The following is a 25825-nucleotide window of genomic DNA, read 5'->3' on the forward strand; positions in this document are numbered from 1 at the left end:
GGGAAGAGTCGGGGGCCCGGGGGTGGGGTGGGGGGGGGGTCCGTCGGGCGCGTCCGCGCGCACTCGCCGGGAGACGGGCGCCGCCCCCGTCCCGCGCCCGCGCCGGCCCCGGGCCAGCCCCTTCCTCGCCGCGACTCGCCCGCTGGCCCCACCCCCTCGCCCGCGGCGCCCAGTGGGAGGTGGGGGCCGGCCCGGCCGAGCGCGGCGCCGCACTCTGATTTGCTGCGGGCGCGGGGGATCGACAGCCTCGGCGGGTGCCTTCCAGGAGAGAGGGAGGGAGGAAAAGGGGGGAAAAGCGCCCGGCGCCCAAGGCGAGGTCGGCACTCCCCGTCCCCGCGGCTGGCGCAGGACCTCACTCGAGCGGAGCGCCCACGGGGAGCGGGTCGCGGGGCGGCGGCGGCGAGGAGGCGGCGAGAAGGAGTCGGTGGAGGCGAGGAGGCGAGGGCTGCGAGCCGAGTGGGGTCCCGGCCGCCCCGCGGGCCAAGGTCGACCCCCCGCCCGTGGGCGAGCGCGCCAGCCGGCCCCCTGCCCGAGAGCCACCGCCACAAAGAGAACGCCGGCGCCAGCTCCCCATGACTTCCTAAAGCGCGCGGTCCCCGCCGAGTCCGCTCCCTCCCGGGCCGTGGCCCGCGCCCCCGTGCGTCCCCGCGCGCCCCGACCCGCGCCCCGCCGGCATGGACGTCCACACCCGCTGGAAAGCGCGCAGCCCGCCGCGCCCGGGCGCCCCGCTGCTGTCCCCGCCGCTGCTGCTGCTGCTGCTGCTGCTGCTGTGGGCGCCGCCTCCGAGCCGCGCAGGTAAGGCGCTCGGGCGCGGGGGCGGCTGTCATCCCCGGCCTCCGCCGGCCTCCCTGCCGCGGCCCCCCGGGCTCGGGGACCGCGCGGGCCGCCTCTCCGACTGCCAGCCTTGGGCGCCGGGGAGGGAGACGCGCCAGCACGGTGCCCCGCGCGCCGAAGGGCCGGCCGGGTGGGGCTGTCGCGCGCGCCAAGGAAGGACCTCGCGTTGGAACAGCCAGAGGGGCTGTCCACGAGGCCGGCAAACTTTGTCCCGAAACTTAGCTTCTTCCACATCACTCGCGCCCGGCCGCAGAACTTCCTCTCCTGAAAACTGGGAAGGGTCGCCCCCTAGAGTCACAGCCCGTCAATTCCGGGCGGGCTCCTGGGGTGAGAGGACACTGGCCACCGGTGGGGGGGGGAGGGGGAAATCCCAGAAGCTTGAGCCCACAAGCCCTGCACTCCCCCTGCCCCCCAGGCCCACTCCAGGCTGGGTCTCTGCTTTCCTAGGAGTCCTGCAATCCTGGCCACTAAGTGCTCCCTGATCCTGGGGAGCGCGGGAGGCTGGTAGACCAGCCCTGCTCCTAATCCCACCCCCAAACCTCCTGACCCCCTGGGAAGCAGTTTTTTTTTTTTTTTTTTTGGTTTGCCTCCCAGAGATGGGGGTGCAGAGTCGGGAGATGGTGGTGGAGGTCGGGGTGAGTGGCTCCGATGGTGCCCAAATGCGGCACTCCTGCCAGAGGTCTCACTTGGAAGGAGCCCTCTCTCATGGGGAGTCTTGCAGCTCCCCGCTCCCTCCAACTCAACCGCCTGATGGGACAGTGGATTCTAAGCATCACCTTGGTGGTTACCTGTGGGATGGGTCTTCACATCGCCTCAGACATCAGAGGCCCCAGAAAACCCCGAGTCCCCATTGACAGGCAGGAAGACAAGGCTCAGAGCTGCTGGGGTGAGGTCAGGGAAAGTGAGGGGCACAGGGGTGGGGCAGTGGGCTCAGCTGGACCAGCTGGCCCGAGGGCTCCACTGCCCGCCCCCTTCTCTCCTCTGCTTTGTAATTTGAAGCCATGTGGGAAGAATCACTTTCCATGTTCCGCTTGCCAATTAAGATACTCTTTCCCTTTTTCCTGGCATGATGAGTGTGTGGTGGGCCAAAGGGGCTGAGCAGGAGTCAGGGTGTCCAGCCAACATGGGGCTGGGGGAGACAAGGGGTGCCTCACCTAGCTCTGGGGACCTGGTGTCTTATCCCCGGGCTGCCAGCAGCATTCCCAAGATCCCGGGCTAACTGACTCTGCGTTTGTCCCTGGGGATCAGGTGAAGGTGGAGGACAGTCGTGGTCTCCAGGAAAGTGGTCTGGAGTCCCTTGGGGGATGTGGTCAGGGGGCCCCATGGTGGCCTTAGCCCTGTCCTGCTCCTCAGATGGGCTTTCCCCAGGAACACGGGAGGGAACCCTTCAGGGGAGTCTCCACCCCAAAAAGCTGGGGCTAGGTGCCAGCTGGGGAGCATGCCTTTGGCAGGTTTGCGACGGGCTCTGCCCCTGCGGTCCCTGCCCCCTCTCCGAGCCCCTCTTCGCCGAGGGTGAGGGCAAGGGCAAGGGCGAGGGAGGCCCCTTGGAAGCAGACGCGTGGCAGAAGGGCTGAGGAATTGCACATTTGGCTTTTGTCAGAAAGACAGTTAGAAAGCATGTGAAGAAGTCACTTTTCTGAGCGGGTTCCCAGACCTGTCCCCACCTCCCGGGGTGAGACCGGTTTTGAAGTCCAGGGCAGGGCAGCGCGGGGCCAGAGGGGGCGGCTGGGCACCCCAGATGCGGAAGGCGGGAGCCTGTTCTTCTCTCCATTTTGGGACTCGCCAGATGTTTTCTGAGTTTTCTCTGAACATGGCTCTTTCTTCCTACCTTCTCCTTGGCCAAGTGTGTGAAGGAATGAAAAGTAAGATTGCATTTGGGGCTGGTTAACGTTGTAAGGGGCGGAGGAGAGTATGTGAAATGAAACATGACCCCAATATTTGGAAATTGAGGTCATCTCCTCGGCCTGGCATTGGGTGACTCTGCTCACGTGACCGCTTCTTGCAATAATTTTGTGGGAAGAGTTGTCCAAGTTTTGTGGGGCCTGACAGATATGAAATGGTTAAATTTCCTCTGACTCAATCAAGTTGGCTGGAAAGACACCCTTTTCCATCCTTCCCCCTTCCCCTCCTCCCCAGAAGAGAACAGTCAGTGGGAGGAGCTCAGGAGCCAGCCTGGCTCCGCGGAGCCCTCTCCCTCATCTGGTCCAGATTTCAGTGGCTGGAGGGCCTGGAGCTGCGGTCACTGCCCAGCGCCTGTGACCAGCCGGCAGTGGCCGCGGGCAGGAGTGCCTTCCCAGGGCCGGAGCACAGAGTGCCTTCTCCTGGGCTGCCGCTCCGGGGCTGTTTCTGGGGTGCTGGCCAGAGCCTGCCCCGTTACCCCGCCCTGCAGATATTTCTGGACCGGCACCGAGGCCGCGCCCTTAGCCCCGCACAGCTGATGCCCGCCTGCCCCGCCCCTGCCTTCTGGCCGTCTGGCTCCGCCTCCTCCCTGGATCGCAGACGCTGTTGGGTGGAGCCCAGGGGAGGCGGGGAGCAGATGCCCACTGCCCCCCCCCGCCCCCCCACTAAATAACAGAACAGCCGAGGCCAGACTAGCGCTGAGCCCCTGAGGTCAGGGATGAGTCACCCCCAGCCCTGAAGGCACCGGGGTTGAGCCCACACTGGAGCCCTGGGGTTGCATTTAAGGAGCGAGGCAGGGTCCCTCCCCCCCCCCCAGACCCTGGCACCTGGTAACCATGGTCATGGATATGCTGGCACCTGCCTGGTCACATCATCTGAGGGACCCCAGATTCTGGGTCTGTCTGACCTCTGCTTCTGTCATGGCCATGCCTCAGTGCCTCAGACTTGGGGGGGACAGTGGGGGGGATACCTCTTCACCTCCATTTATCAGCTCTCCCTGGGAGAGGCCTGGTGCCCCAAGCAGCAGTGCGGGGGAGGGGCCTGCCCCCTGTGGCCCCAGGGTGAGGGCCCTGTTGCTTTTGCTTCCCCTTCCTCCACCCCTTCCTTCCTTCCTTCCTTCCTCTCTCCCTCCCTCCCTCCCTCCCTCCCTCCCTTCCTTCTTTCCTTCCTTCCTTCCTTCCTTGCTTCCCCTCTCCCTACTCCCTCCTTCACCCTCACTCCCTCCCTCCACCCCTTCCTTCCTTCCTCCCTCCCTCCCTTCCTCCCCCCTTCCTCTCCTCCCTCCCTCCCTCCCCCTCCCTTCCTTCCCCCTCCCTCTCTCCCCCTACTCCTCCTTCCCTTCCTCTCCTTCCTTTTTCACTGGGATGCCTTGAGAGGGACCAGACTGACTGCAGTCTCCACTCTCCTGTTCTTCTCTTTAGCTGGCCCTTCACTCATCCTCAAGACCTGGCTGGACCCTGGAGGCATTTGCCTTCTACCCAGGCTGACCTGGAGGGTTATGGGAGGACAGAGGTGAAGGGGGCGGGGCTCCTCACTGCAAGAACTCTAAGTCTTCTGGGGGGGGCAGGGGTTTGTTTCACTGTTTGTTTTTGTGCCAAGTGTCACGTGTCACTTTACATGGTCTGGGAGGGCTGGCCCCATTGGGGAGATCTGGGGAAGCTTCCTGGAGGAGGTGACGCTAAACTTGGTCTTTTCTGCCTCTTCTTCCCCTTCCTTAGCAGGTGCCCCCCTCCACCTCTGGCTTTACCCTTGTCCGCCCTTCCTTCTTGGCAGGACATTCCAAACTCTGCTCTGGTGTTCGGTGTTCTCTGGGGCTGCTTCCCTTGGCTGGAAAGCCCCTCATTAACTCAGTTGGCAGGGCGCCCCCAGCTCTGCTTGTCCTGGGAGGGCTGTGCCAGCAGAAGTGGCTGCAGTGAGACAGAGGGGGTCTCTGCAGGGGCGGGGGATGAATGGAAACCTGGGGGCTTCTTTAACGCTCTCTGTCCCTGCACACGAGGCTGGTGCACCAGAGCTGTTGGATGAGTTCTGCAGACAAACTGACAGCCTTGGCTGGGGGTGGGGGTCTCCTGGCCACGACTTTGGGTTCCTGTGCTGGGGGACAGGCAGTTAGGAGTGGGAAGGGATATCTGATGGCTGAACCCCAGGGCAGTGTGGACAGTTGCAGGGTCAGTGCTTCTAAGACCCGCTCGGATGGCTGGTTGGGCCAGTCACCCTGCCTCAGCTTTCCTGTCTGGAAAATGGGGAGGTTTGCTTTGAGGGATGGTTGTGTGGGATGCCTGATGTAGAGTGAGCCCCTGAGTAAGGGAGGACATGCCATGGCTGCTCTTCAGGCTGGTATTTTTGCAAAAGGAACAGAGAATGGTGTTACCCGCCCCCCTCCCATCCCCACCAGGCCATCCCAGAAGCAGCCCAGCAGAGGGAGGTATGGCTGTCCTAGGAGGCACCGTCCCCGGATGGCTCTGTCACCCACAGGCTGGGTCAGTGTGGGCCCCTCATGTGCTCTTCATCACCTCCTGGGCCATTTGCACGGATCATGAGACAACATACGTGAACACACTTGACAAGCCCCTTGGAGGGGTGGGCACACGCTTGTGTTTCTGAGTGTACATGTCGGTACAAGTGCATGCATGTGATGTGCAGATTTGTCTCTGTGTGTAGGTGGGTGTATGTGTGCCTGGGTTTACATGGTTTCCCGAGACCCTTCTGTGTTTGAGGGGCCCGGGGCAAGGTGACATTTTTCTCCTTACCATGAGCGGTGTTACCTTACCTTACCATGGTGTTACCCACCCCCCACCCACCCCCCCGCCACCGGCTGGATGGGAGGCATGGAGATGAGCTGTGGCCATGCATGGAGCCCGCTGGGAAACCATGAGGTGGGGGTCCTTCAGCAGGGCTATCAGGGTCCTGCTGGGACTGATCCTTTGATGAGATGTTTTTACTCACAGGAGGGCGGAGATGTGATACTGTACTTTCTCTGTCCCCCCTTATTTGAGTTCCCGCATAGAAGCTACTCTGGTGTCTGCACTCTGCTAAATGTTCCTTCTAGGATCTCTGGCCTGGCTCGGCTCATGGGGATCCTGAGATCTGAAGGTGGAGCTGGCTTTGGCCCTTCTTGAAGGCAGACCTACCCCTGCTGGGGGCATGGCATGGGGAACCCCGTGTGGGTGATGCTCAGGGCAGCCATAACCCGGCTCCACTCCTACCAACTGTGCATTTAGCACCCCCGTGCCTCAGTTTCCCTATTTTTAAGGAGGGGGTGATGATCCTAAGTCCTGCAGGGTTCTTTGTGGGGGTTCAGTGAATAATGTGTGCAGAGCGCAGAGAGAGCCCAGTTACCACCGCTTCTCCTTCCCAGAACCCGTGGCAGCAGGTATGGGGTCCGGTGCCGAGTTCCCGGCCCTGCTCACTGGCTGGCTGCATGAGCGGCTCCCTCTCTCTCCCGTGGACGGGAGCGTAGCTCCTGCCTCGTGGGAGAAACAGAGTGGTGACCCACAAAATGTGCCCTGGTGGGCTTATTAGACCACTTGCCAGGACTCCTGTGGTGTTGAGGCTGGGCGTGGAGGTCGCTCCCTTTCCTCCTCGGGCCACCCCCACTTTACAAGGAGCAACTGGAGTTCAGAGATGGGAACGGACCTGCCCGCTCAAGGACTCTGGTCTTCTGCCTCCGTGACATGACCTGGAGTGATGGCTGGTGCGCTGGACATGTTGGTGCTGGGGGTGCACTGGTGGGGGCTTTGCCCGCTTGGACGCTGTGTTGTCACCCATGCAGGCCCAGGTGGCTGGAGAGCCATTTATGGGACGAATGAATGCAGGGTTGGCTGTGAGTGGGTGTGTGTGGCTGGGTGGTGTGGGTCATGGGGCTCACACAATCTGAGGCACCAGCCCATCAGCTTTGACTCACCCAGTTGTTTTCTGGCAGACCCCCAACCTAAGTAATAACCCCACATTAGAAGTAAATGTCGCCGTTCTTTGGTGACTCAGGCCCAAGAAATGGAACCACAGTCTGACCCAGTTTCTCCAAAATTTTATCCCACAGAGCTCCAGGGGGCGCTGCAATGTCTCTGTGCATGAGCTGGAGGGTCCCTTTGTTTTCTGTTTGCAGCACACCTGTTTTCAGGCTGGAGGACGGCCCTGTCTGGCTTGGGCTTCCCCACCGGCACTTGGCAATAGGGATCCTAACGACCTCTTTATTATTTTACCGAATGCCCCAAAATGCCATCAGAATGTGTGCATGCAGCACAGGGATTTACACGTTAAAACTCTGAGCCTGCATTGGAAAAATAGCAATCTCACCACGACAGAGAGTGAGCGCTTTAATGTAACTGGAAGGTGGGAAGCAATTGTCTTCCATTCTGCCGCGGGTGATGGAGGGGGGCAGCGAGCAGCTCCGGTGGCCGCTCCTCTGGTAGGAGGGTCAGAGGGAACCGCACAGAGGCTGGCCCCTGCCTGGAGAGGTGTGGGGTGGAGGCGCTTATGCCCGAAGTGTTGGGGGACCTCCAGACTCAGACTCAGATCTGTGCGGGGCACCGGGCAGCAAGCGCACGGGGGAGCAAAAGGTGAGGGTCCCGGCCGCATGGGAGCTTCTGGGGCAGTGGGGGAATCAGACTCCCGCCCAGGTATTGTGTCCAGGGAAGCACAAAGTGGGAGGTAGTGAGTGGAACAATCACCAGCAGGTAGGGCGTGCCAACGGCCAGTCAGAGGGGAGGCATCTACGCGCCCTGCGGAGCGCTGGCCGGTCAGAGGGGAGGCACCTTCCAGCCCCATGGGGTGCTGGCCGGTCAGAGGGGAGGCACCTTCCAGCCATGCTGGTGTGGGACCATCACAGATGCTGAGGTGGGTTGCCATTCTCCAAGCCAGGCGAGGGGGCCTTGGCAGCGTGGGGCTTTTGTTTCTGTCCTTGTGCTGGAGAGCGAGGTCCGCATCCTGCCCACCGTGGGTAGTCTGGGAGCCTTGGCCTGTCTCCTTCATCTGATATTGGGCTGCCCACGTCCCGCCGCACTGCGCCTCGCTGAACGTCAAGGTGCTCTTGGGGAGGACAGCCAGGCGGCTGTGCACCCAGCGGGCCCCTGGCCTGCTGGGTGGGCTCCTGGAGCCGGGCGTGGGGAGGGCCGGCAGCCCAGAGCCCTGCACAGGGGCCGTGCAGTGAGATGCAGACAAGGAAGGCCCGCCTCTCTGCCCCGGAGCTCAGTTTGGTTGCAGAAAGCCTGAGCCTCACCTCCCACATCCTCCGGGTCTGCGGGGAGAAGTGACTGGGACCTCTTTCCTGAGGGGTTTCTTCTTTGTTTTTCCCTGCTCCTTGTTCTCTGGAGACAGCGCGCAGTGCTGGGGGGAGCTCCAGCTTAGCTCTGCCGAGGGAGGTGGAGGAGGTGGTCTCTGGTACCAGCGCCCCGACGAGACACTGCTGTCCTTCTGAGGAGAGAGTAACGGCGTCCCAGCTGGTTTTCTGCAGAGGAGGGAGGGACGGTGTCTTCCAGTGCCTCTCAGACTGAAAACGCTCGCACCAGAGGGCAGGAATGGCCAGCCCTTTCTAGGATGGAAGCTCAGCAACAGGATTTCCAAATGGAATTATTTTCTAGGGAGTTAGTTTGCTATTCAGGTTCATAGTTTAGATAAGGGCCCTTTAGCTCAGAAAGTACTGCTTGGACGGTGGGTACATTTCCCTGAGCGCGGGGAACCTGTGGGGCCTCCTGGGCACCCGGTGTGGGGGACCGGCCTGGGGGGCACGAGCAGCGAGCCCCGGGAAGGCGCTGGAGTCGGCCCAGAGCAGGAGGGTGTGGGGGGAGGCCGGGGCTCTCTCAGAGTCCTCCTCTCTCCCCTGAACAGGTAAGCTGCAGGTTTCAGCATGGACGGTTGGGGGCGGGGGGCGGTGGGCAGCTACAGGGAGAGAAGGGCCAGGAAGGAAGAGGGTGAGGCAGGGGCTCCCCATCCCCGTGTCTGCCCTACTTTCTTTGCGGTGGCCTCACCTTCAAGAAGCAGTGATCAGGGGAAATGTCAAAGGTAGCACAGCAACTCCCCACAATGCACATGGGGTCGCCCAGTGTCTGCCCACGACTAACCTCATGCCATCCAGCCCCACCCACTCCCCTCCACCCCGGGGACTATGCCACTGACCCCTGATGTCTGGTCACAATCCGCTGGAGACTCTGCCCAGCACGTTCAGCGCGAGTCCTTCCCTCTCTGGGCTGTGTCTGTGTGGGAGGTAGGATGAGCTTCCCCACCCGAGGGACCCGGAGATGAGCTCAGAGTTCAGCATCCTGGGCCAGAGAACTGTAGCCCTGCGCATTGCCAGGCTCCTAGCTCCCCTGGGAGCCGGGAGGGCAGGGCGCCTGCAACTTGCCTCTGCCGAGTGCCTGGGCTCCACACCAAGGAGCACCCCTTTGTGTCTCAGTTTCCCCATCTGTGAAATGGGCATAGAGACAGTGCCTGTCTCAGAAGCCTGCTGGATGGACTGGAGGAACTCGCACAGGATGTGCCTAAGGACCGTCACAGCGCTGGCTTTCACCGTCATGACTGCGGCGTGTCCAGTGCAGGACGAGTATGGGGCTTCCATGTGGGTAGTTAGCGGGGAACTCATTCAGGCCTCAGAGCTGAGCCGCTTGGGACTTGCTAAGGTGCCATAGGAGAGAAGGCAGCACCTTTCTGTGTCCTCTTTAGACCCAGGAAAGATGTGGGCCAGGCTCATGGGGTTAGGCTCTGGGCTCCCCACCTGCTCCAGGCCCTGATGGGACACTCCTGAGACAGGACACTGGGTGAGCTGTTCATGCATGGCTCTGTGTCCCCGGGGCACTCAGGCTGCTGGGGCCAAAGAGCAGAGGACAGTGTGTGGCCAGGCGTGGCTCTGCCTGAAGGCTGTGGCTGAGGACCGCGGGGAGACCAGAGGCCCCAGCCAGCTGCCTGTGCCGTCGCCTCAGCTGCAGGCTTCCCCCACCCCTCAGGGATGCCCCGGCCCCGAGGGCTGGTCCCGAGACAGCAGCTGTGCCGGCATTTTGCAGAAGGCTGGAGCTCCCTGGGTCTGGGGCTCTGGCCTGGTTGCCTGGTATTTTCTGGGGTTGACTGGGAGCAAAGGAGGTGGGTGAGCAGGTCCAGTTTCCTGTGAGGTGGGGCTCTGAGTGGGCTCAGCCGGAGACCCCTGAGGACGAGAGCAGGCGATGGAGCCCGGGGCCGGACCCCGTCCCTCCCACAGCCCACCACTCCTTTGACTTTTGAAAGGGAAGTTCAGAAGATGAGGGTGGGAAGCGCCGATGAGTCAGCACACGGGGGATAGGACAGCGGCTTCGGAGGCCAAGAGAGCAGGGTGTGGACCCTGGCTGGGTGACCTCTAGTGCTGTACTGGACCTCTCTGATCCGAGTCAGCCTATCTCCACACCAGAGGCAATGGCAGCACGCAGAAAGGCGGCTGGGGGGATTCGCGCTGGTGACCTGTGTGCGGACACAGAGCCCTTCGCGGGGTGTCCTGCATCCCGCGTCCGGGGCAGCGGGGCAGACAGACTCACATCGGTAACAGTAATGTCTGTGGTCAAGGTTGTCACTGTAGTTACAAGCATGGCATAATAATACCGTATGTCGCTGTTGTTATTTTGTGCTGGTTGTTATTACTGGCAGGCCTCAGGGAGCCAGAAGTCGTCAGGGGGACAGTGGGGACAAAGCTTCTGCGTGCGGGTTCAGGGCTCAGCTGGACCAGAGAGGCGGCTGACCGGTTAGCGCAGATGGCCCAGCTAGTGATGGGGGGGGCGAATCCAGGAGGCGTCGGGGTGCATTGGACAGATAGTACTCCCTGGGGGGGCTCTGCTGTGCAAGTTTCTGCACTGGACACGGGGGAGCTACTTCGGTGGGGGGGCCCGACAGCAGACAGGCCCAGGCTCCTGGGGAAGGAACTGGATACGTTACCGGGAGTCAGTGGTCTGGCCTCCTGGCCTCGGGGTGGTTTTGCTGATGAACCCACTCAGAACTGGAGGGCTTGGGGGTTCCTGGGGTCGAAGGCTGCTGAGAAGTAGGGGGGGGCAGACCGCTGGGGCAGGCTTTGTTGCCTGCTGTCCTGTGGCTGGGAGGGGAAGCTCGTGGTCTTGGATCTCTACCATTGGGGGGATGGCGTGCGAACCTGGCAGATTCGTCCTGCGCCTCACAACCTGGAGGGTCTCAGGTGTGTCCCAGGATTCCTTCTGTCCTGGGCAGGTTTGATGGCCCCTGTTTGCCGGGCCCCTCTGGTGGCTGACGGCACCCGGGGTGGAAAGTGCCAGAACCCAGCCTCCAGAGCCCTGCTTGCCACAAACCACAGGGCTTTCCAACTTCTTAAAGCTTCCTTGCTCACTAGAAATATAGTGAACGCTGCTTCAAAGTGGAGACACTCCCCATTTTCCTCACTTCACGGGTTCCCATTGTGTCCGTGCCACCAGGATCTGCCTGGGGAGAGGAGCCCGCTGGGGGCAGTGCAGGCCAGGCCCGAGTGGGGCCCCCCAGCTCCGAATCAGCCCATCCTGACCCTCCCTGCAGCGCCCTGGGCCCCTCCACGGGGACAGGCTCCCACCTCCCCTTCCTGGGCCTGTCCCATTACAAACACCAGCCGGGCCCTGGGACGCTGTTGTCCAGGGGCTGGAAGGCACACACGGGGTGGGGGTTCTTCTCCCCCGAGAGGGCTGGGGACCTGGGGACAGAATGTTTGACTTGACTGGCCTCTAGGTTCTTGGGCCTGCCCCCCCATTTCTTTGGGCCACAGGTTCGCTGGGGGGCAGTCCGGCTCTGGGCTGGGGGGATTCTCAGCACCCCAAAGGCCTCCCCTGGTGAATGGATATAGGCGGAGCAGGAGGGAGGTGCGCATGCCTGCGAAGTTTCTCTGAAGGTAAAGAGTGAGATTCTCTATGACTTTTTTTCCTTTTGTGCGCCGTTTTGTCGGGATGACATCCTTCCAAGGTGAAAGGCCCCACCTCCATTCTACAGGCCAGAAGACTGAGTCTCACAGAAGCCCCACCACTAGTAAGTGGCAGAGTTGTGGCCTCTAAAATAGGTCTCAGTTACGGGAATCTGATTTTGTGCAGCCTCCTGGGAACAGGCCCCAGCGTGAGGAGGCAGAGTTCAGAGGGCAGACCTCATGGCGGGGGGGGTGGGACTTGGCTGCCTTCTACTTCTCCAGGGCCTTCATCCCTGCAGCAGGCGGCTGGCGGGGGGCTGTTGGGGAGGCCTGGTGGCCACTGCGGATGACCTCTCTGCCCGTCATCTGTCTCCCCAGGCCCTGGCGAGTTCAGGAGGAACTGGGTCCTGGGCCCCCGATGTCCTCCCCATACCTCCTGGATGGCCCTGTGTTGGGCCGCGGGGAGAGTGTTTGTAGGAGGGGGTGAACCGCCCCGGTCTGAGTCAGTTTTTCCGTGTCAGCGGGAAGGAAGGAACGGGGAGAGGATTATAGCCAGGTAGGTCTTGCCTGCTTCCTATCAGCCAACACACGATGAAAGAGAAGTGTGGGGGTCTGTGCCAGCAAGCCAGATGTTGTCCAAGATAAGGGTGGGCTCGCCTCAAGCAGTCTTCCCTCTGAGGGCCGTGTGGGGGGTCGAGCAGCCCCTCCGGTGTCCTAAGAGTTAAGCTGGTGCAGCCTAGCCATGGCTTCTCCTTGGCGGGGGAAGCTGAGCAAGGACCTGACCCACATCTTTGAACTATCCACATTTCAGTAAAGGAAAATAATAAGCCCCGGAGAGCCCATGCCCCAAGGCCTGATTGCTGAGCCCGCCCCTTATCTTACTAGCACATTGCCTAGGATGGATCCAAAAAGCCAGGGAGAGTGTGCAGGCTTGCCAAGGACCAGGATCAAAAGCCTTCTACCCTTGGTGTTCTCTTCAGATGGGTCATGAGTCCTAGAGAGTTGTTCAGTCCCTCAGAAACTTTGCTGCTTGGGTAGCATACCCGTCCCACATGCGCTGGCCAGACGGCTTTGACTTGGAAAAGCTCAGGGAATCTCAATGTATTTGAAACCAAGGGAGCAGGGCTTACTATGTGTATGTGGTCCCGGGCAGGTCTAGTGGGGGGCCACGTCTGGAGGAGGAGAAGTCCACAGGGCAGGCGGTGGGGGAGCAAGGCCCGCGTTCATGGCCACTGCCCTGAAGACCAAACTTCAGGGCCAAGTATGGGGGTGGTTCACCCAGAGTCCCTGCTCGACACGCGGAGACCCAGGCGGGGCTGGGGTGGCTGGTGCTGCCCCTCTCCTAGTGTGCCCTCGATTCTCCGTGCCTCAGTTTCTCCATGTGCACAAGGGCGCTGAGGATGCCGCCCTCACGGGTTGGTGCTGACAGTTTCAGGAGGCTCGGTGTAGAGCAGGGAAAGCAGGCGGGGTGTCTGGACCTGGTGGCCTCGCGCGGTGCATGTGGCAGAGGAGGGGCTCCGTGGTGCTTGTGGCCTTGAACGCAGAGCCCGTCACAGACTCTCAGGGTGTTGGCTGATGTGTTTTGAGCTGGCGTTCCGAAGGTGGGCAGGCGTGAAGGGACCTGGGCTATTCTGGGGGGCGGGGGAGGAGGGGACCGTGCTGGCTGGTGGAGGCAGGGGCGGGGATGTGGGGCGCGATACCCCTGCAGGGCCTAGGGGAGAGAGGAGGCGGAGGATGTGGGATTCGGTCATGCAGGTGGGGAAGAGCACCTCCTCTGGGGCGCTGGATGGGAGTCTCCGCAGACTCGTCCCACACAGACATCCATCTGCGCTCGGCCACGAGCCGCCGTGCTTCACGCAGCAGTCCGGCCATCCTAGGTCTCTCGAGGGCGCCCCCAGGAGATGACCAGTTTGTGGCAGGGTGCGTGCGTGTGGGCGTGCGCAGGCGTGAGCACCGTCCCGGGAGCACAGAGGTGGCTGGTGCCCCGCATGCGTCCCGTGTGCCGGGGGCTGTACGTTCAGCATCGCTTGCTTCAGCCAACAACCCCGGGGGGTCAGCACTGGGGGGATGTGTCTGGCGACTCAGCTAATAAGGAGCAGACCTGAGATTTGAACATGGCTCTGAGCACCCCAGGCCACCTCCTCCTGCCGAACCCCCTGCTGCTTTTTCTTCTGGATAATCTCCCAGTTGTCACCCGGCCCCTTAGCTGCCATCTCTCCAGATGACCCTCTCCAGCCCTGTTCAGCTCAGACTCCTTTAATTCCCGGTAAATAACTTCCAGAAACCCTGTCAGCCCTGTTTTGGAATTCCTTACATGCTGTCAGCTCTGCTTACCTTCTCCAGACCACTTCTTCTCTTCTGGGTGCGTACCTCAAACCGCTTCTGTTCTGCGGGCCTTCTAGGGGGGTGATGGGGTCGCTCCTGTTGCCGTAAGGGTACCACCTCCTGCTTCCCTACCCCGCACCCGCAGCCCAGGATCACGGGCGCGGCGCTCCAAACCACCTCCCTAGGGCAGCTACTTTTGCAGAGCCTGGGCTGGCTCCTCTGGGTCCAGCTCTCAGCTCTCCTGCTCCAGCCCGCCCCGTGCCGCATTTAAGCCCCAACGAAAGCACTGGGCTCCAGGCAGTGAGCCTTTCTCCATAAACATTGAAGCCTGGTCAATATCTTGGCGAGAAAATAAAAACGAAAATCCTCCGAAGAGGGGTAGTCTGGTGTTTTTCCAGTCCCTTATTAAAATATTTCCTGATCTGATTTCTGCAGCAGTATAAACAGCCAGTGAGTAACTGCTCCCCAGAACGGCCGAGACACCGTGCTGTTCTGGGCAGCCCATCTCTGGGGTATGTCAGGCTCAAGGCGCGCACATTTTTCTCGGACGACTCATGCTGGCTCTCCCTCTTGCTGCCCCTTCCTCCCCACTGTGGCTTCCCAGTGCCTGGGGGAAACTCTGGGCGGCTGTGTCCACCCAGCCGGGCCCAGCTGTGCAGGCTTAGCTCCCCCTCAGCGCCCTCCCCAGACCGGCTTGGTGCACAATGCTGTGTGCCCAGGGCCCCGCCAGGGAGGCACCCCTTCCATGGGCCATGGGACGGGGTGGGGGCAGTGAGCACCAAGGGGGATAGCGGCCGGGCTAGAAGAGCTTCCGGGAGTCCCTCTCTGCCCTCATGTCCGGTGGCTCCAGGGCCTTCATGTCCTTTTGGTGCCCGGGTCCTGGCCTCGGCTGTCACAGCGCTCGAAGGAGGGGGCACTGTGGCAGCTGCCCATTTGGATGGGCGAGAGATGACTCTCACGGAACGTTCTGGCTCAGACGTGGTTCCCTGGATCTGGCATTAATCACGTCTCCGCCGAGCCACAACCTCTGTGTCCGGGTGCATAACCGAGCTCCGGGGCTGTGAGTGAGGGTGGTGTGCCTCAGCGTTGAAGGCACTGTGCACCGCTCTGCCAGGGGCGGGGGGTTGAAGACAAGCCCTTCCTAAAATGCAGGTCAGCATTTACTGAACACCACGGTCTGTGCACTGCGAATCGGACGCAGCGCCCCTTGAAGGGCACACAGCCTGGCCCTGGGGGGCCGGGGGTGGACCTGGGCTCCCAGTCCCGTGGTCAGTGCACGGTGACCCCTGGCTTGCCTCTCTTGTGCTGCCCTGTCCTGACACCCCAGGAGAGGAAAGGCAGTGCCTGTGGGGTGCTGGGGACACAGGGGGTCAGAAGTCAGTTGGGGACCCCTGCTGGCGGACTGGTCTGGGCCAGGACCAGGCTGGCGCCTGACCCGCCTGGCTCCGTGTCCCCCTCCACGTCCTTCCCCAGCCCTCCTGGGTTTGCGCACGGTGGCTCTGAGGGCATGTTGGGGCCAGGCTGCTGGTTTGCCCAGAGTCGGGACTTGGGGGTGAGCTCGTGCTGCCCAGGATGTCCAGGGGACACGTGCAGATGCCCAGAGGAGAGGCAGGGCCAGGAGCTGTGGGGGAGCCCCCACCGGGTGGGGAGGGGGAGGGGTGCGCGGTCTCCTTAGAGGTCCTGCCCCTCCCCTCTTCTTTCTGTAATTATGTATGTTTTTTAATGAAAAAGGATACATTTTTCATTATAGTCATTTTGGAAAACACAGAAAGTGTAGAGAAGACAATAAAAATCACCCATAACCCCTAAACTCGAACTCCACTGGGTCTGAGCGCGAAGAGTAAGGGACGGAGGGAAGCACATGGTGACTGGCTTGGAAATGAGGGTGCAGTCCACGCAGCCAGGGGCCTCACCCCCGCCCAGTGTCCTCTCCCTGAAAGGGGCGGCCGAGGGGTCCCAGCACAGCTCCTCTGCGCTTTCTCCTTTCGCTTTATAAGGACAGCATGCTGTTCTTCATCTGACGGCTGTAGAAAGCCTGACTCACTTCTAGTGTCTCCTGTGATTGGAAGTCGGGTCATTTCCATTTTTGATATTGTAAGTGCCCGGGCATTCCTGAGGCATGCATGCCTCGGATTTTTGCCTGAGCTGCTTCCATCTCAGACACTGGGGTGTCCTCTCTCGGGCTGCCCCGCGGTGGGGAGTGCGGGGGGTGGGGTGGGGGGAGGAACATGCCCTGGGGGCTGGGCCCGCAGAGTCCCTCCCCCACCCTATGTGGGCTGTGAAGGGGGCTGGGTAGCCTTTGCTTTGTGGGCTTTAAGGCACAGCACCCATAGGAATTCAGGGTTTGATAAAGGCAGCATTCACGTTGGCTGGGAAAGAAAGGATTAGTCATTGAAATGGGCTGGGAGAGCGAAGACACCATCTGGGAAAGAGAAGCTAGACCCTGCCTTCCTCCTGCACCAAAATGCTTTCCAGATGGATCAAAGATGGGAACTTCGCAAATGAGACCATAGAGCTACCAAAAGAAATCGTGGGAGACTGGGTGTTACAACCTGGGGGTGGGGAGGCCGTTCCCAGCATGACAGAAACCCCAGAAGTTAGAAGAGAAAAAAAAGGTCTTACTCCACAAAAGTCAAGAGTTTTTCTCGGGCCAAAGCAAAACCAGAAACAACCAACAAGTGTAAAAAGAAAAGGAATATGAACATGGATCACAGAGAAGGGATTGATAAGCTGTAATATTTAAAACTCCTGTAAATCAATAAGAAAAGGCCAGGAACCCCCCCCCCCGCCCCCTACCCTCCCCCCCAAATGGACAAAAGACATGCATTGTTCTTGGGAAACAAAATATAGATAGCTTTAAAATGCATGAGAGGAGGCTTACTCCCTGGGAAGGAACACAGGTGAAAGCCCAGGGAGACACCCGCCTCCCGCTCACCTGGACAGGTGAACAAAGACCGAACACTGACAACACGCATCGTTGCCTCCAGGCAGTGAGGGGCAGCGGGTGTCCTCCTAGGTCGCCCCTCGATGACAGGCAGAGGCAATATCTCTCCGAATATTCAAACATTAAAATGCACGTGCTCTTGGACTTGGCCACTCAGCCGGGTCTTGGAATTTTCCCTAACGGAACGCACACACGTGTGTGCGGACACCTGTAGGGTCGGGCAGCACCATCTGGAAGAGCAAATGGTGGAAGTGACCCGGTCCCATCATCAGAGGCTTTTGGATAAGAACGCTCTGCAGCAAGTAAGAGAAAGGGGCTTTCTTGGCTTTGCGTTTCCTGAAAGGGATCGGTCTCCGGATACGTTAATAAAGGGAAGTAGGTGAAGAATGTTTCCCGTGGTGTGAGCCCATCTCTATGAAAAGGAAAAACACACACATCTCGGCTTGTGTATGCATAGGTGATGAGGATGCCCACACGAGCGTTGGGACTGGTGGTGTTCGCTGGAGTGGGCGGCTGGGTGGGCGGCGTCCTGTGAGGTGGGCGACGGGCGGGCTCGTCGGAGCACGTGGGTGGCTGCGAGGTGGGCAGGTGCGTCGCTGACCGAGAGACGGGACAGGGAGGTGGGGGCTGGCTGCTCGGGGAGCCTCGGGCCTTTCCTGCTGGCAGGCAGCTGCTTTGGGCTGGAATGCCTTTAGTCAATGAAAAAAGTTTGTGGTTAAAAAAAAGGAAAGAAACAAGCTATACAGGAAGGAACTGAGCAGACGACTGTGCATATATTAGTGATCTTCTGACAGTAGGCACACGTGCTCACAGAGCCGAAATTGTCCTCCATGACCCCCATCCACGCATTGTGCAGGTGGGGAAACTGAGGCTGGTCCATACTTCACTAGAGTCACACAGCAAGGTGGGGGCAGAGTCCATAGACGTTTTCGGTTTTAACCCTCTGAGGGAGGTGCTGATGATGCGTTCATTTGATAAGCACGAAGGAATTGCCCAGCACGGCGCAGCTGAGCGCGGGGTCTGGGATTCAGCGGGTCCCGTGGCTTCCCCAGCACGGCACACCACAGTGGGTGGCACCTCGCCTGTTGTATGCCCACCCGGGGGCTGAAGGCCTTCTCCGCAGGTGGCAGCGCTCAAGCTGTGAATGGCACCTGCCCCCAGACCATTCTGCAGATGCGGGTTGGGGGCCCCTCAGGGGTCCGTAGGAAAAAACCAGAGGGCCGTGGACATGACAGCTTTGACATGGGAAGGGTTCTGTGCAATCGTGTTGGAGCTCAGCAAGTGGTGGTGTGGTGGTGGGTGTGGCCCTTGACCTCCGACCCTATGAGCACCGTCCTGGCTGGGTGGTCACTCACTGCATCATCTCCCCGCACTCCCTGGCCAGGGCAGGGCAGGGCACAGTCTTTCCGAGGCTGTTCAGCGGCAGAGCCACCTGCTGGTCACTAGGTTTGCCCCTTTCCACATTGCAAGTCGCAAGGGTCCTTGGAGTCTTGCTTGCCAGCTCTCTGCTCACCCACCTCCTGGAAAGCCAGCCTGGTCATGATGCTTTGAGGGTCCCTCCCCTGGTGAGTCAGGTGTCAGATGACACCAGAGAGTCCTCTGCCCTAGAAAAGCTGACGTCCCTGCTTGTGCCCTAGGGCCCATCACGTCTTGTTTCTACAGGATTGCTGCTGGGAGGTAAATCTTGGCCCCCAAACCTCAGCCACTATTATTCTCACAGGGGGGTTGGTCTGTCCTGGTGGAGCATGGAACTTGGGGGGAAGGAGCTGAGGAACCCCTTGCTTACTCACTCGTCTGAGAGTGCTTTGGGCGTGCCAGGCACGTGGGCTCTTCATGGCTCCAAATGCCCGACACTAAAGCATGGATGGGCTCCCTGCCCCTGAGCCCCACATCCTGGACCATCACGGGAGTGTGTGATAGGTCTGTTGGTTGAACCATGGGAGAGTGCCATGCTGTGGGCCAACATGGTCCAGCAGCCATTTCACATGGTGTAATCCAGTACTCGAAGAGTGAGAACAGAGGAGGGCCACCGGTCCAGCGTGGGCGCCTAAGGACGCCTTTCTGGAGGTGACAATGTCTAAATTGAGGTCTACGAGGTGAGTGGGGATTCACCAGCAGTGGTGGTTGGGGCAACAGGAGGATTCCAACTACAGGGAAACGGGATGTGCAAACCCTTGATGCTGTGTGACCTTGGTCTTTGAATTTGGGGTCTGGCATGACTGGAGAATAGCATGAACAGAGTGGCAGAAGAGGGAGTGTCAAGAGATAAAGCTTTGGTGCCTTTAATTCAGTTTACATAGGCAAAGGTGTATTGCTGTCTTTACCCACCCATTCATCCATCTGCACATCCACCCACCCAGTGTACCCACCCACCCATCTGTCCACCTACTCATCCATGCCGTTAACCCACCCACTCATCCCCCATCCATCCAGACCATCAGCCCATTCCACCACCCACCCGTCCATCCAGACTATCAAACACTCCACCACCTACCCACACATCCAGACCACAAATCCGTCTACCCACCCACTGGTCCAGACCATGAATCCACCCCCCACCCCCATCCCTTCTTCCGTCATGATTTTGGCCTGCCCCCTCCACCACACCATGTTCCACTTTAATGTCAGGGTGGTATGACCCTGCAGACTTCCACACTCACACTGGGGCTCCTTGAGGGGGAAGAAAGGCTGACTCACTTCAGCTTCTGAGTGCTTACTTAGCAAAGGACCAGGCACAACTAGATTCTCACGCTGTGTGTGTTGGCTTGAACTGAGAGACAGGATATTTGCAGCTGCAGCCGCGGCACACAGTGCGGCCAGGATAATAATGAGGTGCTGACCGTGTCTCAGGCGTTCACCGAGGAGGGGGGCCCATGGCTCTGGTCTAGCTGGGCAGGTGGGAGGTAAACGGGCCCTCAGCAGAGGTGGGGCAAGGATGGGGAAAGCCACGTGGCTGACGGTAAAATGTCAGAGAAACGCTGTCTAGGGAACAGGGAGGTAGAGAGTCCGTGTTTCAGGAAGTTTGGTTGTAGATTCAGAAATTCTACTAATTCCCCAAATACCTTTGTTAACTTTTCTTGACTATAAAAGTAAAGCATAGTTATCACAGCAAATTTGGGAAATATAAAACTGCCTTTTTCTTTTCTAGTCTGTCTTAGTCTGTTCAGGCTGCTATAACAAAATGCCACAGACTGGGTGGCTTATAACCCACAGAAGTTTGGTTCTCATGGTTCTGGATGCTGGGAAGTCCAAAGGCAAGAGCCAGCATGGTTGGTGGAGGATGCTCCTTCCGGTTCATTGCCTTTGCGTTCTTGCTGTGTCCTCATGCGGTGGAAGGGGTGAGGGTGCTCTCTGGAGCCACCATAGGAATTTGGGGGGACACGAGCATTTAGGAGCACTGCCCTCACGCTTTCCCCTTTCCCTGGCTGAGCGCAGGTAGAAACAGCTTTGCCCCCACCTTGCTCACAGACACTTCCCATGTCATTACTAACTGTAAATATCCCCATGGCCACCGGTCATTCACTGTATGCTTGCACTGGAGTTTATGTCTCTGCTCCCCTTGAGTTGGACTTGGCTTGGTTCCAATTGTTTGCTGTTATAAATAACACCTGGATGAACATCTTTCTGGTAAATCCTTTCTGCCTCTCATTATTTCCTCGGGGTGGATTCCTAGACGCTGACTCATGGCATCAGAACACAGGAATGTTTTAAAGCCCTTTTACTGCAGATGTCATTCCAGCCAGTAGCAGATGCTTGTTGCTGGAGATACTGTGCCCTGGGCGGCATTATCCCTGGGTACCAACCCCAGGTGGGCCCGTGTAATAGAGCGGGGCTGCCTGCCCGCCGGGAGCCAGTCACTGTCCCCCTTTGTGCTTCTGGGGGGCAGCGGGGCGCTGTCATGTAAGGTCCGGGACTTGGCTGGGCTGCCTAGGTCTTTCGGGTTTGGATTTCCTCATCTGGAGAACAGAGCAGTACTTCCTACCCCATGGCGTTGTCCTCAGAGGTGGGTTTTTAAATAATACTTACGACTCACATGCATCCAGAGCTTGAGATGTTTCCTCCTACTTAGAAGACATAAGGGAATCTTCTGGGACCAAATGGACAATCAGTAGATGCTCATTGTGTCCCCTGTGCTCCCCTTCCTTTCTCTGGTGGTCTGTGCATTTGCTGAGTCCCTGCTGTGGCCTGCTGAGGAGATGGTGATATCAGGTCCTGCTGACTGTAGGGTTCCCTCCCCACCAGTCCGTCACATGGAATGAGTGTGCACTGGAGCCTCGGTGAGGGGGGCGGGCTGGAGCTGGTGTCTGGGGTGCCACAGGGGTGGGTGGGAAAGCAGGCTAGCCTGGGCAGGGACAGCCTGAGGGGTGAAGGGAAGGGCCCGCTTTCATTTGGGCAGTATCCTGCCTGGATTCGTGTGATGAACCATCCAGTAGTGAAGGTAGGTTCCACACAGCCCTGTCCACTCTTGTACTTTGCCAGTGTCTGGGGCTGCTGACTGAGCCTGTGGGCATGGAATCTGCAGTGGGGGGGGGGGGGCAGGGTTTGGAACTCCACTTCTTCAACCCGCCCAGGGAGTTCAGCGGGACTGGTGGTGTAGACTCAGGGGCGATGGCTGTGCAGGCCCGTTCTGAGTTCTGCCACCAGTTCATGGTGCCTCCTTCAGGGAGTTGAGCAGTTTTGCACAGTTCTGTGCTCATTTTGTGTCCATGTGGCTGGTTTTGAGTCATAGTTAGACTGTTATGAAGACTTGCTTGGCTCTAGTAATTGAAAAATGCCTTCTGGTCCTGGGGGAAGTAACGTAACATATTTCTCCAAAGGTCAGAGTGACCCAGTGCAATATTCTTTTACTTGGATCACATAACTGAACAACATAATTTCAGCGCCGGAGACCTAGAACCAACAAAACGGCACCAGGATCCTTCCGCGGCTGTGCTCTGGAAGCTGTTCCATCTGGGCCTTGTGAGGAGCATTCAGGCGGGTGTGCAGGCCTTGAATGGACAGACGCTGGCTTTAATTTGTAACAGGAGATATTCATCTTAACCTCACTTTTCACATTGTTTGCTTCGTGACATTAAATAGGTGTGACACCATCTCCAAGGGCTAATTTTCTTCTGTTCTAAAGTTGTCTCTTCCAACGAGAATTTCAAGACAGATACCAACCAGTGTCCGTGCTGGAAAACCAGGAGCCAGCAGACACATTTGCCTTTTGTCCACATTTCAGTCCGGAAGGGCAGGGGTGAGCTGGATTCAGGCCTTACCAAGGGGGGCCCTGCGAGGATGTGTGGTGTGGGGTGGCCCACTCCAAATGTCAGACTTGGGAGATGTCAGTGACGTCCCTGGGAAGTGCAAACACAGTTTTGTTTAATGAAGTTAAAAATTGCCCACCATCAAGGCAATGGTGCAAAGATCTGTGACAGTCCTGCAGGTTTAGTTTTAGGTGGACATGGGGAGAGGAAAATTATTTAATCATAATGCCATTTCCTGTGGGACACTAATTGGCATTTATTATTCCACTGATTTGTTATAAAAGCAATACACACCCCAATCATAGAAATGTGGAAAGCTACTAAACAGTATAAAGAGGAAAATAAAAACGAACCATAATCCCTTCCTTGTTTAAACCATGATCCTGGTGATGGTTTCTATTCATGCAGCCAAATGAATTACCAGCTGAACATTTTGATGTATTTATTTTCCAGTATTTGTTCCATGCCTACATTTATAAAATTGGGATTGCAGGCCACTTTGTAATAATTTTCAAATTAAAATATGCATAAATCTCAGTAAATGAGTAAAAGGGAATTCCCTCCACCTGATAAAAGACATTGATGTAAAATCTATATACTGAATTCTCTCCCCCACTGGGGTCAGGGACAAGGCGAGGACATCTGCTTCCACCATGCCTATTCAACATTGTATGGTGATCCTAGACAGTGCAATAAGGCAAGAAAAGGAAATATGAGGCATGTATATTGGGAAGGGAGAAGTGAAACTGTCTTTACTTGCAGACCACATGATTGTTGACATTAAAAATTCTAAAGACTTTACAAAAGAATCTTCCAGAAGTAATAAGTAAATTTAGTGTCACAGGAGCCAAAGTCAATACAAAAAGTCACTTAGTATGTCTAGAGTGTAGAGATGAACAGTTGGACATAGAAATTTAAGCAGCCACTGTATGGAGCAACCAAATATGAAACACTTAGAGATATATTTGACAAGATAATTGTGCACTGGAAATTGTAAAACATTGCTTAGGGTATTAAAGAAGGTCTGAAGAGTGGGAGAGGTATACCATGCTCATGGACAAGAAGATTTAATATTGTGAAGGTATCATTTCCCCCCAAAACTGATCTACAGATTCAGTGCAATGCCAATTAAAATCCCAGTAGGCATTTTCGAAAAGTAGACATGGACAAGATGATCCTGAAATGTATATGGAAAGGCAAAGGACCTAAAATAACAAAAAGAATTTTGAAAAAGAAGAATTTAGAGGACTCCTGCTATGTGACTGTAGGACTTACTATAAAACTCTCATGATCAAAGCATTCTGGTGTTGACATAAAGATAGACATGCAGAGAAAGGAAACAGAAGAGAGTATAAATGGTCTCACTCCTGTATGATTTTTGACAATGGTGCTAAGAAATTTCAGTGGTGAGAGGGTAGTCTTTATGGACAGATGGTGCTGGAACAATTAGACATCCATTTGCAAAAAAAAAAACAAAAAACAAAAACCTGGACCCTTCAAATCATACGTAAAAATTAGGATGGATCATAGATGCAAGTGTAAGATTTAAAACTATAAAGAATACAATAAGAAAGAAGACCCTTTTTTAAAAATCTTGAGTTAGGCAAAGATTTCTCAGAAAGTACACAAAAAGTATGAACCATAAAAAAAAATTTGACACATTGGACTTGATCTAATTAAACACTTCTGCTCTTCAAAAGACACTGTTAAGAAAATGGGAAGGTAAGCCACAGATTGGAGTAAAATGTTTGCAAAAACACATATGTGATAAACACATCTAGAAGAGATAAAGCAATGTTATATAGCTCAACAGTGAAAAGATAAATGACCCAATTTAAAATTGGGCAGAAGAGTTGAACAGATATTTCATCAAAAAAGATGTATGAATGGTGCATTTGCATATGGGAAGATGCTTCACAGCTGCAGTCATCAGGGAAATGCAAATGAAAACCACAAGCAGGTACCAGGGCACACACACAAGCATTGGCCAGGATGTGCAGAAACTGTCATACAGTATCGGGGGGAATGCAGGCTGGTGCAGCCACTTGGGAGGACAGTTTGGCAGGTTTTGATAAAGTCAATCATACTTACCAGAGGACACAGCAATTCCACTCCTATGCATTTACCCAAGAGACATGAAAACCTTTGTCTGTGGAGAGACACACGTGTGAATGTTCACATGCGGCTTTATTACCCCAAACTGGGAACAACACAAGTGCCTATCAGTGCGGAGACGGTGAAGCAAATTGTGGTTGACCTGTGCAATGGAGTCCTTCACAGCAATAGTCAGAGTGGGCACATGAGCTATGCGGGTACAGAGGGTTATGTTAAATGGAAGACGCAGACACAAAAGACCATATGTGATATGATTCTATTTGCATGGCATTCAAGAAAAGGCAAAATTATAGAAAAAAAGATGAGAAAATAGATGCCAGAGGCCGGGGGTGGAAGAGGGACACGAGGGGCTTTTTGAGGTGATGGAAATGTTTTCTATTGTGACAGTGGTGGGTGGTCACAAGACCACACATCAGTCACACTCCTGGGCTGTATACTTAAAAAGAATGAGTTTTAAAGAATGAATTTTACTACATGCAAATTATACCTCCAAAACCCCAACTTAAACAAAAAAATGGGGCACCTGGGTGGCTCAGTGGGTTAAGCGTCTTCCTTCGGCTCAGGTCATGATCCCAGGGTTCTGGGGATTGGGCCCCAGATTGGGCTCCTTGCTCAGCGGGAAGCCTGCTTCTCCCTCTCCCTCTGCCCCTCCCCCTGCTAATGCTCTCTCTCTCTCAAGGAAATAAATAAAATCTTAAAAAAAAAATAAAAAGAAAACCTGGGAGCATTTCCCCAGATGACTGAATATCCCTTTATTACTAATATTAGTGATCACTTAATTAAATGTTAGTAACATTAGTTAACATTAATATAATGATAAATTAAATTAATGAGCGTATGATATTCTGGTATTCAGATGTACAATAATATGTTTGATCACCACCACCCCCCCCCCGCCCCAGGTGGGGAACATTTACTTTCTTTTAGCGTTTCCGGTTTTGCACATGACTTTGTGGCAAGGGTCTTTAAATTTTTTTATTTTTGCATTACTTGGTGTTGGAGGTAAATTCCCACTGGGTGGAGGGAGTGAACGCAAATGTGACAGTGTCACCCTGTCTCCTGGAAGGTGTCCGTTTGGGCTCCCATTTGTACTGAATGAGAATTTGGGTCCTTGCCAAAATTTAGTACTTTAAAAAAAAAGTTCGCCAGTTTGATGGGTGACAAAAGAATCTTGCTTTAATTTGGGTTTATATAATGACTAGTGACATTGAACATGATTTATTTGTTGGTTTTCCTCCTCTTTCGCTGCAAGAGTTTCATAGGCATCTATCAGGAGTATTGCTGTCGTAAATCTCAGCCCCTATTTGTTGCTGGCTTCTTGTGATTATCCTTTGCTGCCTTACAACCACCCAGAACTTACTGTCTTAATAAGAGTCCTCTGCTCTAGCAATCCTAGTAGGCTCGGGAGCCTGCGAGTGGGGCCGGTGGACAGGGGACCCTGTGTCTGCCCCCCATGTCTGGTTGAGCTGCTCCACTGGGGCTGGTCGGGCAGCCCCGGGTGCTGGCTGGGGGCCTGGGTTCCCTTCACATGGGCCCCTCGAGGGCAGCATGGAGTCTTGTTCCCAGAAAGACTACTCCAGGCTGCTTCAAGCTGGGACCCAGAAGCTAGCACGCAGC

General features: G+C 56.8%; 1 protein-coding gene across 2 annotated transcripts in view; it reads left to right on the forward strand.

Moving 5' to 3' along the window:
* Positions 1–674: 674 nt before the first annotated feature.
* The window catches only part of COL5A1 (collagen type V alpha 1 chain), a 151691-nt gene continuing 126540 nt past the window's right edge, over positions 675–25825 (forward strand). For both annotated transcript variants that reach the window (XM_028093425.2, XM_028093426.2), the window contains exon 1: positions 675–795. In XM_028093425.2, coding sequence (XP_027949226.1) covers positions 675–795 — 121 coding nt within the window. The remainder of the gene's footprint in view (positions 796–25825) is intronic.

The sequence above is a fragment of the Eumetopias jubatus genome, unplaced genomic scaffold (genome assembly GCF_037043125.1).
Source record: "Eumetopias jubatus isolate StellerSeaLion01/CBP00866 unplaced genomic scaffold, mEumJub1_p1.0 scaffold_15, whole genome shotgun sequence".
In the NCBI taxonomy this organism is placed as follows: Eukaryota; Metazoa; Chordata; class Mammalia; order Carnivora; family Otariidae; genus Eumetopias; species Eumetopias jubatus.